Source organism: Hyperolius riggenbachi, chromosome 6, assembly GCF_040937935.1.
Source record: "Hyperolius riggenbachi isolate aHypRig1 chromosome 6, aHypRig1.pri, whole genome shotgun sequence".
Classification (NCBI taxonomy): Eukaryota; Metazoa; Chordata; class Amphibia; order Anura; family Hyperoliidae; genus Hyperolius; species Hyperolius riggenbachi.
Window position 1 is genome coordinate 123,139,877 of NC_090651.1, and position 15,187 is coordinate 123,155,063.

The following is a 15,187-nucleotide window of genomic DNA, read 5'->3' on the forward strand; positions in this document are numbered from 1 at the left end:
TACCATATCATAATAGTACATGCTAGGTTGGTTTCAGAATGTAGTGTTGGTGGTGGTATAGCGGTTAAGAGAGCTATCTACCACGCACTCAGACCTGGGTTCAATTCCCGGCCAAGGTATGAAAGCTGGCTTTTGAAAGCCTACAAATCTTTAAGCAAGCTCATTTTTCTCTAGGATATATCATAATGGTACATGCTAGGCTGGTTTCAGAATGTAGTGTTGGTGGTGGTAGAGCGGTTAAGAGAGCTATCTACCACACACTCAGACCTAGGTTCAATTCCCGGCCAAGGTATGTAAGCTGGCTTTTGAAAGCCTACAAATCTTTAAGCAAGCTCATTTTTCTCTTGGATATATCATAATGGTACATGCTAGGCTGGTTTCAGAATGTAGTGTTGGTGGTGGTATAGCGGTTAAGAGAGCTATCTACCATGCACTCAGGCCTGGGTTCAATTCCCGACCAAGGTATATAAGCTGGCTTTTGAAATTTTACAATTCCCTGGAAGATGAGACCCACCTCCCTCCGGGAGGAGGGAGTGAAGTAATATAAGGAACAACAATTAGCTAGAAACAAGCCTATAGGAGCCTAACTAAACTCTCCCTAGCAGAGTCTGTCAGCAGCTGTCCCTTAACTAATTAGTGTAGGCAGACTAATGAGTAAAACGGCACAAGGACCTCTAGGAGTGGGTGCAGTCTGATTGGCAACAATGTGCCTGCTGACTGTGATGTAGAGGGTCAAAGTTCTGCTCAATAGAGCATTATGGGGCAAATCGAACTTCTGGGAAAGTTCGCCTTCGCAGGCGAACGCGAACCACCCGTAGTTCAACTGGAACCTTTCGCCGACGAACCATTCGGGACATCTCTACTGGAGATCTGCTTTAATATTACTTGTATGGAAGCTGGCGTAGTTCCCGTTAGGGCTGGAGTTAATGATGGAAACAGAAAATGGGATATTTAGGGTTATGATACTTTTTTTGCTATTTTGCACCCAGTTTGAATGCCTATATTTTGCTATGGAAAATGATCACCGGCTAATTGCCAACTACTCTTAAGGTTGCCACACATGATACAATAAAGTTATCCAATTTTATGGCAATTCAATAAAAACTATCGGTTGTCCCAAAAACTCGAAAGCTTTTTTTCTTGGCAAAAACAATTATTTAATTGATATTTCCCTGATCAAAAAATAATAATAATTTGGGTGATATCAATAGTTGATAGATATACCGTAATTAGCCAATATTTAGCTATTTGATTGTGATTTTATTTTTAAGGTGCATGAATTCTGCAAAAAGGACAGCCACAACAAAGAAGCACCGAATGATCAAAACAGACTATGTAACCAGATGAGCTCATGGGAGGTCATTATGAAATCACCAGATATGACGTCTTCTGCTCCTGTAGCTGACCCAAACATCCCTGCTCCCACTTTCTCTCTGTTGCAGTACAAAGACCGGGTGGTCACCTTGGTACTTGATGTTTCTGGAAGCATGAGTGGAGTAAGTATTTGTGGTTTGTTTGTTTTTTCCTCTTCTAAGTATATCTTCTGTAGCTTCTTGAACCATGTGTCGTTTTCAGTTAGCATTTTCTCAAAACTGATACCCTCAGTGCCCCTTAAAGTGTACCTGAGATGAATCAATACAAAAGTTTTATACATACTTGGGCTTCCTTTAGTCCCATCTGCACCTATCACTCCTGCGCCATCTTCCTCCGCCTCCACCTTCTCTTAGTAGAAGCCCCGTAAGTTTGGCCAGTCTTCGCATGCACAGTGCGGCTGCCCAAGCCCCCCATTCTGCTCCTACAGCTGGGAGCGTTCTGCACCTGCGCTGTAGTACTGCGCAGGTGCAGAGTGCTCCCAGTGATGGGAGCGTGGCGGGGTGTGTGCACGTGGCCGTTCATGCGCAGTGTGCCCCGACTGGACAAACTTATGGTATTTCTACCAGGAGGATGAGGTGGAGGAAGACGTCATGGGAGCAATCGTTGCTTAGGGGCCTGGAGGAAGCCCCAGGTATGTATAAAACTTTTATATTGATTCATCTCAGGTTTCCTTTAAGAATTTAAGATTAAGAATACTGGTATATTTTTGCATTTAAAGGGGAACTGAAGAGAGATGTATATGGAGGCTGCCATGTTTATTTCCTTTTAAGCAATACTAGTTGCCTGGCAGCCCTGCTGATCCTCTGCCTCTAATACTATTAGCCAAAGCCCCTGAACAAGCATGCAGCAGATCAGGTGTTTCAGACTTTAAAGTCAGATCTGACAAGACAAGCTGCATGCTTGTTTCTGTTATTCAGATACTACTGCAGAGAAATAGACCAGCAGAGCTGCCAGGCAACTGGTATTGATTAAAAGGAAATAAATATTGCAGCCTTCGCATACCTCTTACTTCAGTTCCCCTTTAAGTGCCGAAAAGTGACATTTGGTGTGGATTCAAGTTGTGGTCTTACTAAGAAAATGATCACTTTACATTCGTTTATACTCCTTTGTGTAGATGCTAGACTTTTGCTAGCTTTAGAAGCTATGCATTAGCATATCATAGTACTATAATCTAAAAAAACGATGGTAGTTGTTTTTTGTCTACCTCCCTCAAATTATAGGCAAGTTAAGGCAACATGCATTTATCCACACTCAACCTTATTTGCCATGTAATTGCCCAATCATTTAATCTGTTTACATCATCTTCAGAACAGGATACCTTGTATACATTACACTGCAAAGACTGTGCTTTTAATTTCAAAATATGTAACAATTAAGAAAAACAAAAATAATTAACAGCCAGAAAATGAACCTTGTGGTACTCCAAAGCGAACACGTTGTATCCAGCACAGGAGATTTGGGCACAGCCGGTGCCACCATAGACCGTAATAGGAATTACGGCTATAGCGGCACACAGTGAGTAACTTTGGTGCCGTCAGAAGACGGTACTGAAGTTACTTTTAAAAACACTGTAATTTGGCCGCCAGCAACAGCTGGCAGCCGAATTACATCATTCCCTACCATCCACGTGGACCTGTAGGGGTAATAGTAATTAACACCACCTGGGGTAACCCATATATCGGCTGTATCCTGCGCCCAAGTCTCCCGGCGGCGATTTCACTCGTATTCCTCCAAAGATTCACATTCTGTCCAACACTGAAAAACTGATCTCAACTCTGGGAACACAGAAAGTAGGCTTATGTACAATTTGTGTACGTATTTTCAAAACCAGCAGACCCTAATTTGTACATGAACCATCTGTAAGGAGCTGTGTGTGCACCATTGTAAAGTCCTGAAAAGCTACATTATTCATTTTATAAATTTATAAAGCACCAACTAGGGATGGTCGTAGTCAGCCAACTTCGCTACGCTGGAACAACACGTAGTTCTACGCAATTACGCTTCCTAAACTACGGTTTTGAAATCAGAAACTTTGCTACGTTTGTATTTCATAGACTACGCGTTAAAATACGGAAGCTTTGCGTAGTGTGAAGCGTAGTGTATGCGGACGCTTATGCCCTTATGCGGAAAGATGTATGCAATAATCCGCTAAATATGCGCATGGGTGAACTAATATATGCGTACATTCCACCTTCCAATGCGGAATTGTATACGTGTAGAAGGGCAATAATATTTCTGCGCATGCGCAATAATCCCTATAGACGCAGTTACCGCACGCGTAGTTGACTTCGCAATACATACGTCCAACTACGCATAGCGGGCGAAGCTTCGAATGGCGGTACTGCGACTACGCGGAAATAGGCACGCAGGATTTTTAAACTTCGTCTATGAACTACGACGCATAGATTCGCACTGGCGTAGTTTACGATCAACCCTGGCACCAACATATTCCGTTGCACTGTACAAAGTAAGAAACAAGCATTGGGTACATAAGTTTTCTCTTAGTCTATATTTTTACACCTTTTCAATAAAATGCATTTTAAGCTACCAGAATACTTTTGATGGTACTTTTTCACCTACTTTTCGGTACTATTTCAATTGTAGGCCAATAGGCAATTAACTTTTTCTCCTGAGTTTTTTCCTAGGTAATATTTTTAAACTTGTCAATAAAATTCATTTTAACCTCCTTGGCGGTATGAAAAATACCGCCAGGAGGGAGCGCAGCAGTTTTAAAAAAAATTTTTTTTTTTTTAATCATGTAGCGAGCCGAGGGCTCGCTACATGATAGCCGCTGCTGAGCGGCACCCCCCCCCCGCCCGCTTCGATCGCCTTCGGCGATCTCCGATCAGGAAATCCCGTTCATAGAACGGGATTTCCTGGAGGGCTTCCCCCGTCGCCATGGCGACGGGGCGGGATGACGTCACCGACGTCACTGACGTCGGGACGTCATTGGGAGTCCCGGGCCACCCCTCGGCGCTGCCTGGCACTGATTGGCCAGGCAGCGCTGGGGTCTGGAGGGGGGGGGGGCCCGCGCCGCAGCAGATAGCGGCGATCGGGCAGGGGCCGGCGGCGATCAGAGTGCTGGCGCAGCTAGCAAAGTGCTAGCTGCGTCCAGCAAAAAAAAAATTATTAAAATCGGCCCAGCAGGGCCTGAGCGGCACCCTCCGGCGGCTTACCCCGTGTCACACACGGGGTTACCGCCAAGGAGGTTAAGTCACCAGAAACCAAGAAAATACTCAAAATAATTTTGATAGTACTTTTTCACCTACTTTTTGGTACTTTTATAGTTGAAAAGTGCTGGAAAGTTATTTTTAATTGAAAATGAAAAATGATCTCCTAGGAGAAAAATCATATGGCCCGTAGATTGCTGAAATGTTATGGGAGGAAAATGGGCCATATGCGATTCACTTTTTCTCCTTAGTGATATTTTCACACCTTGACATAAAATATCTTTTAAACCACCAGCAAGCAAGAAAAAATGAGTCCTGGCAATTGACTGGGGGTTCTGACTCAAAAGTCCAGCCACCCTTCCTTAAGGTGACCATACACTGGTCGATGTGCCATTAGATCGACTAGCTGACAGATCCCTATCTGATCGAATCTGATCAGAGAGGGATCGTATGGCCACCTTTACTGCAAACAGATTGTGAATCGATTTCAGCCTGAAACCGATTCACCATCTGCTGAGCTGTTCCGCCTGTCCCCCCCCCCCCCCCGTATACATTACCTGAGGCTGGCTCCCGGGCGTCTTCTCCGCGCTGCACAGCACCGCTGTTCTTGCTCCATCCCGGCGCTTCCTGTGTTACTCCGTGACCAGGAAGTTCAAATAGAGCGCCCTCTATTTCAACTTCCTGGTCACTGCAGTGACACAGGAAGTATAACTGGGACATGCGGAAATGCGGTGCAGCGAGGAGAAGAGGACCCCGGAGCCAGCTTCAGGTAATGTATACATGCGTCGCATCGGGCCCGAATCGTACGCCGCAAGCGACGCGCTCTTACCGCCGGGCGATCGAGGGTAATTTCCCGCACGGCGCGATCGACGGACCGATCCGATTTCGGGAGGAAATCGGATCGGCGGCTGCGTTTACCGCGAACGATTGGCAGAAGATTCGATCCCAGGATCGAATCTGCTGTCGAAACGGCTGCGAATCGAGCCAGTGTATGGGCCCCTTTATGCTATGCCATATTTTCCCTTGCCAGCCTCCTTGGTGATGTCCTCCTCTGGAATCTACATCAGTATGAAGACCAGGTATTGTCAATTGGTGAAGCAGAAAAAGATGGATGAATTCTTATCGAACTGTGAGGTTTTACTTGGATTTAACAGAACCTTGCTTCTAAAAACAGCCAGAGCTACTGAGGGTATTAAGGCTGCACAGCGTTCAGGTTTACTGCCATACATTAAGGCCTCGTTCACATTGTTAATGTAGAATGGCTGTGCGATAAGAACGCAACGCGCAGGATCGTATGCTATCTGCACCGCTAAAATGAATGGGTCAGTGATGCGATTGGCCAAAAAGTGCATGCAGCAGTGTGATAGTGCAGAAGACATAACAACAAAAGTTGTTTAGGTGATAACTTTAATGACTAAATGTACAATATTTGCCTGAAAGCGTTCAAAACTTTACAGAGACACTGAAGCGAGAATAATTCTCGCTTCAGAGCTCATAGTTAGCAGGGGCACGTGTGCCCCTGCTAAAACGCCGCTATCACGCGGCTAAACGGGGGTCCCTTCACCCCCAAACCCCCCCCCCCCCCCCCTGCAAAATCAACGACCAAATTGGTCGTAAATTTTGCTCTTCCTGAAGGCAGGGCTGCAGCCCTGCCTCTCAGCGCGTCTATCAGACGCGCATCGCCGCGAAAGAAGACTGAGAAGGGCGGGGGAGAGGCGGAGGTACGCGTCTGATAGACGCGGGGAGGCAGGGCTGCGGCGGTTAGCCCTGCCCCAATGCGGAAGAGATTCCGCGATGTACGGAGGGGATTTGGGGGTGAAGGGACCCCCGTTAAGCCGCGGGATAGCGGTGTTTTAGCAGGGGCACACATGCCCCTGCTAACTATGAGGTCTGAAGCGAGATTTATTCTCGCTTCAGACTCTCTTTAAGTTTCTTCTTCAGGCATGTTTCAGAACTGGTTCAGAACTATACCTACCGATGGTTATAATATGGTTAAAATATGGTTATGCATACGCAGAAGACCACGACTGGCGCACTGAGCCAGATTTCCAGGGCTGATTGCAGCTGAATGGAGGCACTAGGGAGGACGGCGAGGGAGTCACACGTGCTTATGGGGCAGAAGAAAGCCCCGGGTAAGTATCAAATCTTTAGTTTTAACCGCGTCTCTAGCTTCCTTTAAAGGGGAACTGAAGAGAGAGGTATATGGAGACTGCCATGTTTATTTCCTTTTAAGCAATACCAGTTGCCTGGCAGCCCTGCTGATCCTCTGCCTCTAATATTATTAGTCATAGCCCCTGAACAAGCATGCAGATCAGGTGTTTCTGACATTATTGTCAGATCTGACAAGACTAGCTGCATGCTTGTTTCTGGTGTTATTCAGATACTACTGCAGAGAAATAGACCAGCAGGGCTGCCAGGCAACTGGTATTGATTAAAAGGAAATAAATATGGCAGCCTCCGTATACCTCTTACTTCAGTTCCCCTTTAAGCTGTCTAGAACTGGTAAAATGTGGATACAAAGTGCATAATAGGGCATGTACAGTATGTGTAGCTACTTTATAACACAGGCTATTCTGTTCCCTCTAGAGCGATCGCATTGGCCGCCTGTATCAGGCCTCTGAAGTCTATATCATGCAGATTGTTGAATCCGGGTCCTATGTTGGAATTGTTATTTTCAACAATGATGCACAAACTAAATCTGAATTGGTGAAAATAACGGATACCTTCCAGCGTGAACAGCTGAAATCTCTTCTTCCTAAAGCGGCAGATGGCGGTACTAACATATGTTCTGGAGTTCGGCAAGGATTTCAGGTAATTCGTTTATGATTGGCTTCTTTCTAGGACGTGTTTGGTAGGATTATAAACGGGCAAATTGCAATAGAAGCATTTTAAATGGGCTTTTACTTTTTATATGAAGACTTGTATGTCTTATACCAATTTTATACAGTTTAAGCAATTTTGTAGTGCCATTAAAAAATATCTTAACTGAATATAATTTTGCCTTCTTAAACCCAATGAGAACCACTGTAAAAAAAAAAAAAAAAGATACTTACCTAAGGAGAGGTAAGGCTTTTGGTCCTAATGAGCCTTCCCTCTCCTCTACCGGTGTCCTCGGTGCAGCGATGACTCCCTTGCTTAAACCCTCAGTCGCGGGGGGCTTCGGAAGTGTTCGGGAGCCGAGTCCTCCCGAAGACAGGTGGCTCCATACTGCACATGCGCGAGTGTGCGAGAGAGGGGCTGTGATTTATGGGGACAGCAGAGCGCAGGGGGGTCCTGGGGGAAGATAGTATAGCAACAGAGGTTGGGCATTATGTGCAGACCCAGCCTCTGTGTGCTAATAGGATTATTAGAACCCACCTCAGGTTCTCTTTAAAGCTGAATTATTGCAAACTAGGCATTGGGGCCAGTTTTAAAAACGTGTGCTAGAAGTTTCAAACGCCTCATGCACAGCCGTGTCCACCTGTGTGCATGCACCCTTGTTTGCCCGCACATGCACACCGATGTCAGCCCATGCTTGGCAATGGCTGTGGCTCTGCACCTCCGCACCCAGACACAGCCCATGGACACAGCTCCCAGGGAGTTTATTAGGTAGAATATCTTTGCTTTAAGAAGGCAAAATTATATTCAGTGTTTTTTTAGCTGGAGGATTTTCCAGGCTCTCTAAAGGGAACCTTAACTGAGAGGGATATGGTACGGTGACCATACGTCCTGCTTTACCCGGGACGCGTCCCGCCTTCGGGGGGCGCTGTCCCAGGCTGCATGAGGTCCCGGGAAACGTCCCGCTTTTAGCAGCGGGACGTCCCGGCCTCGGGACTCTGGCCACCGTACAATGAACTAGCCGCAGCGTCTACTAGACGCTGCGCTAGTTCATTCCCCGCAGCCCTGCTCCAGCCTGCAATGTTCTCCTCCGGCAGGCACAGGCAGAGCAGGGCTACGGGAAGATGGCGTCCGGAGGCGAAAACCCTGTATTGGAGACTATTTGTCTCCAGTACAGGGCTCCGCCTCCGGACGCCATCTTGCCGTAGCCCTGCTCTGCCTGTGAGAGGCTGAGCGGGAGATTGAAGATCGTCCAGGCCAGGGGGAGCTGCACCTGAGGCACCAGAGGCCGGCTGCGTGAGGGGACGTCTTCTGCCAGGTGAGTAAATGCTTTTTCTTGCAGGTGAAGTGTTTGCCCACATTGTGTTCATTTTGTACTGACATGTTTGCCCGCAGTGCATTTATCTTGTACTGACATGTTTGGCCGCATTGCGTGTATTTTGTACTGACATGTTTGCCCGCAGTGCGTTTATCTTGTACTGACATGTTTGGCCGCATTGCGTGTATTTTGTACTGACATGTTTGCCCGCAGTGCGTTTATCTTGTACTGACATGTTTGCCCGCAGTGCGTTTATCTTGTACTGACATGTTTGTCCGCAGTGCGTTTATCTTGTACTGACATGTTTGCCCGCAGTGCGTTTATCTTGTACTGACATGTTTGCCCGCAGTGCGTTTATCTTGTACTGACATGTTTGCCCGCAGTGCGTTTATCTTGTACTGACATGTTTGCCCGCAGTGCGTTTATCTTGTACTGACATGTTTGCCCGCAGTGCGTTTATCTTGTACTGACATGTTTGCCCGCAGTGCGTTTATCTTGTACTGACATGTTTGCCCGCAGTGCGTTTATCTTGTACTGACATGTTTGCCCGCAGTGCGTTTATCTTGTACTGACATGTTTGCCCGCAGTGCGTTTATCTTGTACTGACATGTTTGCCCGCAGTGCGTTTCTCTTGTACTGACATGTTTGCCCGCAGTGCGTTTATTTTGTACTGACATGTTTGCCCGCAGTGCGTTTATTTTGTACTGACATGTTTGCCCGCAGTGCGTTCATTTTGTACTGACATGTTTGCCCCCATTGCGTTTATTTTGTACTGACATGTTTGCCCCCATTGCGTTTATTTTATGCTGACATGTTGCCCGCAATGCGATTATTTTGTGCTGAAATGTTCCCCGCAATGTGTTTATTTTGAGCTGAAATGTTGCCCATTGCATTTATTTTGTGGTGTCTGGGGTAACTGTTGCTGCATTTATTATTTAATGGTCATAGTTGGCTGTGTTTGCTGCTTTGGGGTTATGGCATACTATTAAATAGCATCACACAGTTTCTGCACACCTATGATGTGAATCCACGTTTGACCACATCACGGCGTAAACACTGCTTTCTTATGCCTCGCTGTTGCATCATTCTGTTAGCTCCGCCCATAGAATGTCATGACCACGCCCATTTTTCGCGCGCGCTGCAGACACCAAATTTTTCGGCGTGGCGCGAAAAATGGGCGCGCCACACCCCCTATTCTTCGACGTGGCGCGCTCTAAAGTCAGAAATTCTAAAAGTGAACCGGAGGTGGGGCCGGAGCATCGGTGAGTGGCTGCATGGGCACAGGATGTCTGCGGGGGACCATTAGAAGCCCTGGGTAAGTTCAACTCATTTTCCTCCGACCCCCCCTACAGTAGTCCTTTAATTTCCCCTCAGAGGGGCTCATAATCTTGCTCCTACCATATTCATATGTCCATCTTAGTCTAGGGCCACTTCAATTTTCTGTATGTTTTTGGGATGTGGGGGGAAACCAGAGTGCCCGGAGGGAAGCCACGAAGACAAGGAGAGAACATACAAATAGTGCCCTGTCTGTTATTAATACCAGGGACCCAGCACTGATAAGTGTGAGTGCTATCATCTATGCCAACATGCTGCCCAGGTCTAATATACTGTACATATACATTATGCCTTATTCTAGCACAGCGACAGTGAAGATGGTACAGAATGATGCGTACGTACAAAAAGGGCGCCCGGAGAAAAAGGGCGCGGGGTGTAAACGCTAATTAATAATTAATCATTAATAGCGTTTATAAAAATAGTGTGCTATATTTCGTTTACAAATAATGTTTTACAAAATTATAAATCATTAAATAATGTTTATGAAATCGGCAATTGTGAAAACGTTAATCTTCCCTGTTTCAAAAGTGAAACTTATAATTAAGTTTATTAAAAAAACGATAATATATGTTTAATTGTTATAATTGTATATTATTGTGAATAACCTTCATTTATGGTTTGTTCTTATAATAAAATCTGAAAATATTCTTTATAACGATGATATAAATATAACTACGTTCGTAATAAGTGTTGTAAAACATTAGTAAGTATTACTAAAATTTTACTAAAACTATACCTAAGCCTACTCTCACACAGAACCCTCCCTGTACCTATCCCTAACCCCTAGACCCCCCTGGTGGTGCCTAAACCTAAGACCCCCCTGGTGGTGCCTAAACCTAAGACCCCCCTGGTGGTGCCTAAACCTAAGACCCCCCTGGTGGTGCCTAAACCTAAGACCCCCTGGTGGTGCCTAAACCTAAGACTCCCCCTGGTGGTGCCTAAACCTAAGACCCCCCTTACTGATTGCTTAATTATGTGGATAATAATGTTTTACTAATTGTGGCTGCAAAAAATATATTGCAATTTACGTTACGTACTGATCGCTTTATTTTGTGAATAATAATGTTTTACAAACAGTAAGGGATAATACTTTAAGTAATGTTTTAATTAGTTAAATAACATAAATATGTTTAGTATTTTTATAAACGTTATTCGGCACGGGTGCATTTTATAAACGTAAATCACCACAAACACAGTTATAAATCATTAAAAATCTCCGGGCGCCGTTTGTAAACGTTATTTATCTCCGGCGCCCTTTTTTCCTGCTCGGCGCCCATTAAACGTTATTTATTATGAGAGTGAATGGCGGCGCCCTTTTTGTCCACTAGCTGCCTGCGCCCTTTTTTCCCGCTTCCCAGAATGATACTTTTACTTACTTACCTGTTTTTTTTTTTTTATGAATTCCAAGATTTAGAAGTGGCTTAAATATTTTTTGTTGCACATATTTAGTGCAGTTGTATACTCTCCTTCTTTACAGCAGACAGTGCAGTTTCAATATTACAACTTTTCATAGCCATGCATTGCAGTATATAGATTGCTATATACTACACACAATATTAAAACAAAAAAAAAGTACAGTACTGATAAATGGTATTCCTATGCATGCAGCTCCTCCATACTTTTTATGAGTCTGTACTTAGTTTTACAGCACCACCTACTGGCAGTTTTCTGAAAAGCAGAAAAAAACTCCTGTGTTTTCAGTGTGTGTTCCCTGCCTTATACAGTATTTTAACATACAGAACACACAGTACATGGACCCTGGTTTAACCATGTATTTAGGCATAGCTAGTAATTATTTGCAAATGCATTCAAGTCAGAGTTTTCATTAATTATAAAATGAATAAGTAGTCCAGGCCCAAAACATACAGGTAGTTAGGAATAAGTTGTCCCTGCAATTTGTTTTAGGCCTTGTTCACAGTGGTAAGTTGCACTGCAGAATTATTCTGCATGTTAACTCACTGCCCATCCAATTCTATTGGCCTGTTTACAGTAATGGATCGCATTTAGGGATGGTCGGAATGCCAATTTCCGATTCCGCGGTAAATCCGCATTCCGTCATGTACCGATTACCGATTCCGCTTTCCGCTACCAATTTCCGCATTCCAATGCGGAATTTCCGCCGGAAATCGCAGAAATTCTGCCCGACTTTAACATCGATTTTCTCAAAAACTATAAAGTCTTTTTGAAAACTTTTTTTTGCATCTTGTTCACAAGATTCAGTTTAATAAACCCTGAAAATTTGGTGTGTCTAGGACTTAAGGGGGCTTTGCTATTAACCGCTAAAGTCGGCGGATTTTTACTGTAATGTAAAATGCAGAAAACAGGCAGATGCAGATTTTCTGCATTTTACATTACAGTAAAAATCTGCCGACTTTAGCGGTTAATATCAAAGCCCCCTTAAGTCCTAGACACACCAAATTTTCAGGATTTATTAAACTGAATCTTGTGAACAAGATGCAAAAAAAAGTTTTCAAAAAGACCTTATAGTTTTTGAGAAAAACGATGTTAACGTCGGGTGGAATTTCCGTGATTTCCGGCGGAAATTACCGCGATTTCCGGCGGAAATCCGCCTACGGCACTTGCATTCCCGATTTCCGCATTCCGATGCGGAAATGCAATTTCCGATCGGAATTTCGGAAATTGCATTTCTGGGGAATCCGAATGAGCATCCCTAATCGCATTCACATTACTTTCTTTAACTCGCTAAATGCAAGTTGTGTATCAAAGTCTATGTCCAGTCCCCATTGCAGTTCCCACACATTATGACGCGTGCGTTATGCAACTGACCACTGTGAACCTAGCCTTACTCACACAAAAACAGATTGTCATAAATACTTACAGCATAGACAATACTGAGCTAAACTGAATCTGTTGTTTATTTTTTTCCTATCACCAATAGTACAGGGGGGGCCATTTATATGGATACACCTTAATAAAATGAGAATGGTTGGTGATATTAACTTCCTGTTTGTAGCACATTGGTATATGTGAGGGGGGAAACTTTTCAAGATGAGTGGTGACCATCTTCAAGTTGAATATTTTGAATCCAACTTTTTCTCGAAGATGGGAGATGTGCAGCACCTGAAACTATGGATACTGGAAGCCTGTGCTAGCATTTCTCCTAGGGTGTTTCTATCAGTGTGTGAAGAGTGGGAGAAGAGGGTTGCATTGACAATCCAACACAATGGGCAGCACATTGAACACTTTTTATAAGTAGTCAGAAACGTGTACATTTTATAAGTAGTCAGAAACGTGTAAATAACTCATGAAAGAATAAAGTTAAGTTAAAACCAAGCACGCCATTGTTTTTCTTGTGAAATTCCCAATAAGTTTGAGTTATCATATGACCCTCTTCCTATTGAAAAAACAAAAGTTGAATTTAAAATGGCTGACTTCAAAATGGCCACCATGGTCACCACCCATCTTGAAAAGTTCCCCCCCTCACATATACTAATGTGCCACAAACAGGAAGTTAATATCACCAACCATTCCCATTTTATTAAGGTGTATCCATATAAATGGCCCACCCTGTAGAGTATCTCTTTTAAGGTGCCATTAACGGTACAATTTTTTTTGATGATCTTTCAAAAGCAGCTTGTTGTGCTGTGTGAGGAGTCTGAAAGTGAGTGAAGAAGGCAGGAGACTCACAGCCAAGCAGTGTGCTATAATGTTGAGCTGCAGCATGTCATGTGAGAACATTAAATGATGCAGAGTAAATTGCCAGATGCTGTGTGATCATTCCAAATCGGAAGGGGGGGCATCCTCACAAGTTTGCCTCAGGCAGCAAAAAGTCTAGAACCAACCCTGGATTGCATATTTGCTGACATTTTCCTTTCACTCCTAACCACTATCCAAACTGCAAATCACACCTGTTACTGTCACACTGATTTTTTTGTATATATATTTGAACAATTTAGACTTTAATCATTACATGCTTATATGACCGTAGCTGGTGATTTATTATTTTATTCAAGTGAATGGAGCAGCACCTTCCTAGTGATAAATGTTATTGCAGTATGGCATTCCAAACACTGAAGTGGTGGACATCATCTGGTTGCCATTTTTATCAATCAAGCTCTATAATGGAATTGATCTGATTTTGGAAAATATAGAACAGGAAGGTGGCAATTTATTAATCAACACTTTCTTAAAGGACCACTACAATGAAAAAAAAAATAAGCAGTTCAAATCTGACAGAACCAACAGGTTTCGGACCAGTCCACCCCCTCATGAGGGATTCTCAGGGTTCTCTTTGTTTTCAAAAGCATTCCCAGAATTGCAGTTGCTAAGTCTAACTGCCAAAATAGTGTGCAAGTGAGTAGGGAGGCTGGCTGGTACCTTACTATGTGGGCAGTTAGACTGCCGTTCAGGAAATGCTTTTAAAAACCTGAGAATCCCCTGTGAGGAGATGGAATGGTCTGTCAGTTTTGTCAGATTTTAATTGCTTACTCTTTTTGCTTTAGTGAAGCTTTAAATGGGCCAGTTAGAGCCTGGCATTCAATTTGACATGTATATCTATTCACATACATCGTGGTGAAATAGGGCTAATCTTGTTTCTCTCTTATACATGCAGGTAAATAAACAGAGGGATGGAAGTACATATGGCACAGAGATTGTCTTGTTAACAGATGGAGAGGATGGTGGCATCAGTAGCTGTTTTGGTGAAGTCGAGGCCAGTGGAGCTATCATTCACACTGTTGCTCTGGGCAATAGTGCCGACAAAGCATTAGAGCAACTGTCTGATAAGACAGGTGGGTTTTTTACAATGTTTAGTTTTGTGTTTTGGGGGTTAATTTGGGTTGTTTGTTTTAACTTTATTGGGTTCTCTTTTAGCATCTAATAAACATTGTTGGGGGTCATTATCACTGTTCATTCTGGGCTGGCTAGTGGTGGGCAGGGGCGCCGCGAGGCATAAAGCGAACCAAGCGGTCGCTTGGGGCCTCACAATCTTAGGGGCCTCGGCGGCTCCGTGACGTCGGCGTGACGTCACTTTTTCCCCGCAGCCCCGCCGCTGACATTACACCGGGCTGGCACTGGCAGAGCAGAGCAGGGCTACAGGAAGATGGCCGCCGCCGAAGCCCTGCTCTGGAGACTATGTCTCCAGTACAGGGCTTCGGGTGGCCATCTTCCCGACCCGTAGCCCTGCATGAATCAGCGCGGGAGATTGGAGGAG

The 15,187-nt window shown here is 44.4% G+C and overlaps 1 protein-coding gene across 3 annotated transcripts in view; it reads left to right on the top strand.

Moving 5' to 3' along the window:
• The window catches only part of LOC137521074 (calcium-activated chloride channel regulator 1-like), a 98,200-nt gene that overhangs the window by 51,449 nt on the left and 31,564 nt on the right, over positions 1 to 15,187 (top strand). For all 3 annotated transcript variants that reach the window (XM_068239846.1, XM_068239849.1, XM_068239848.1), the window contains exons 7-9: positions 1,272 to 1,496; positions 7,131 to 7,355; positions 14,588 to 14,765. In XM_068239846.1, the coding sequence (XP_068095947.1) occupies positions 1,272 to 1,496; positions 7,131 to 7,355; positions 14,588 to 14,765 (628 nt within the window). The remainder of the gene's footprint in view (positions 1 to 1,271; positions 1,497 to 7,130; positions 7,356 to 14,587; positions 14,766 to 15,187) is intronic.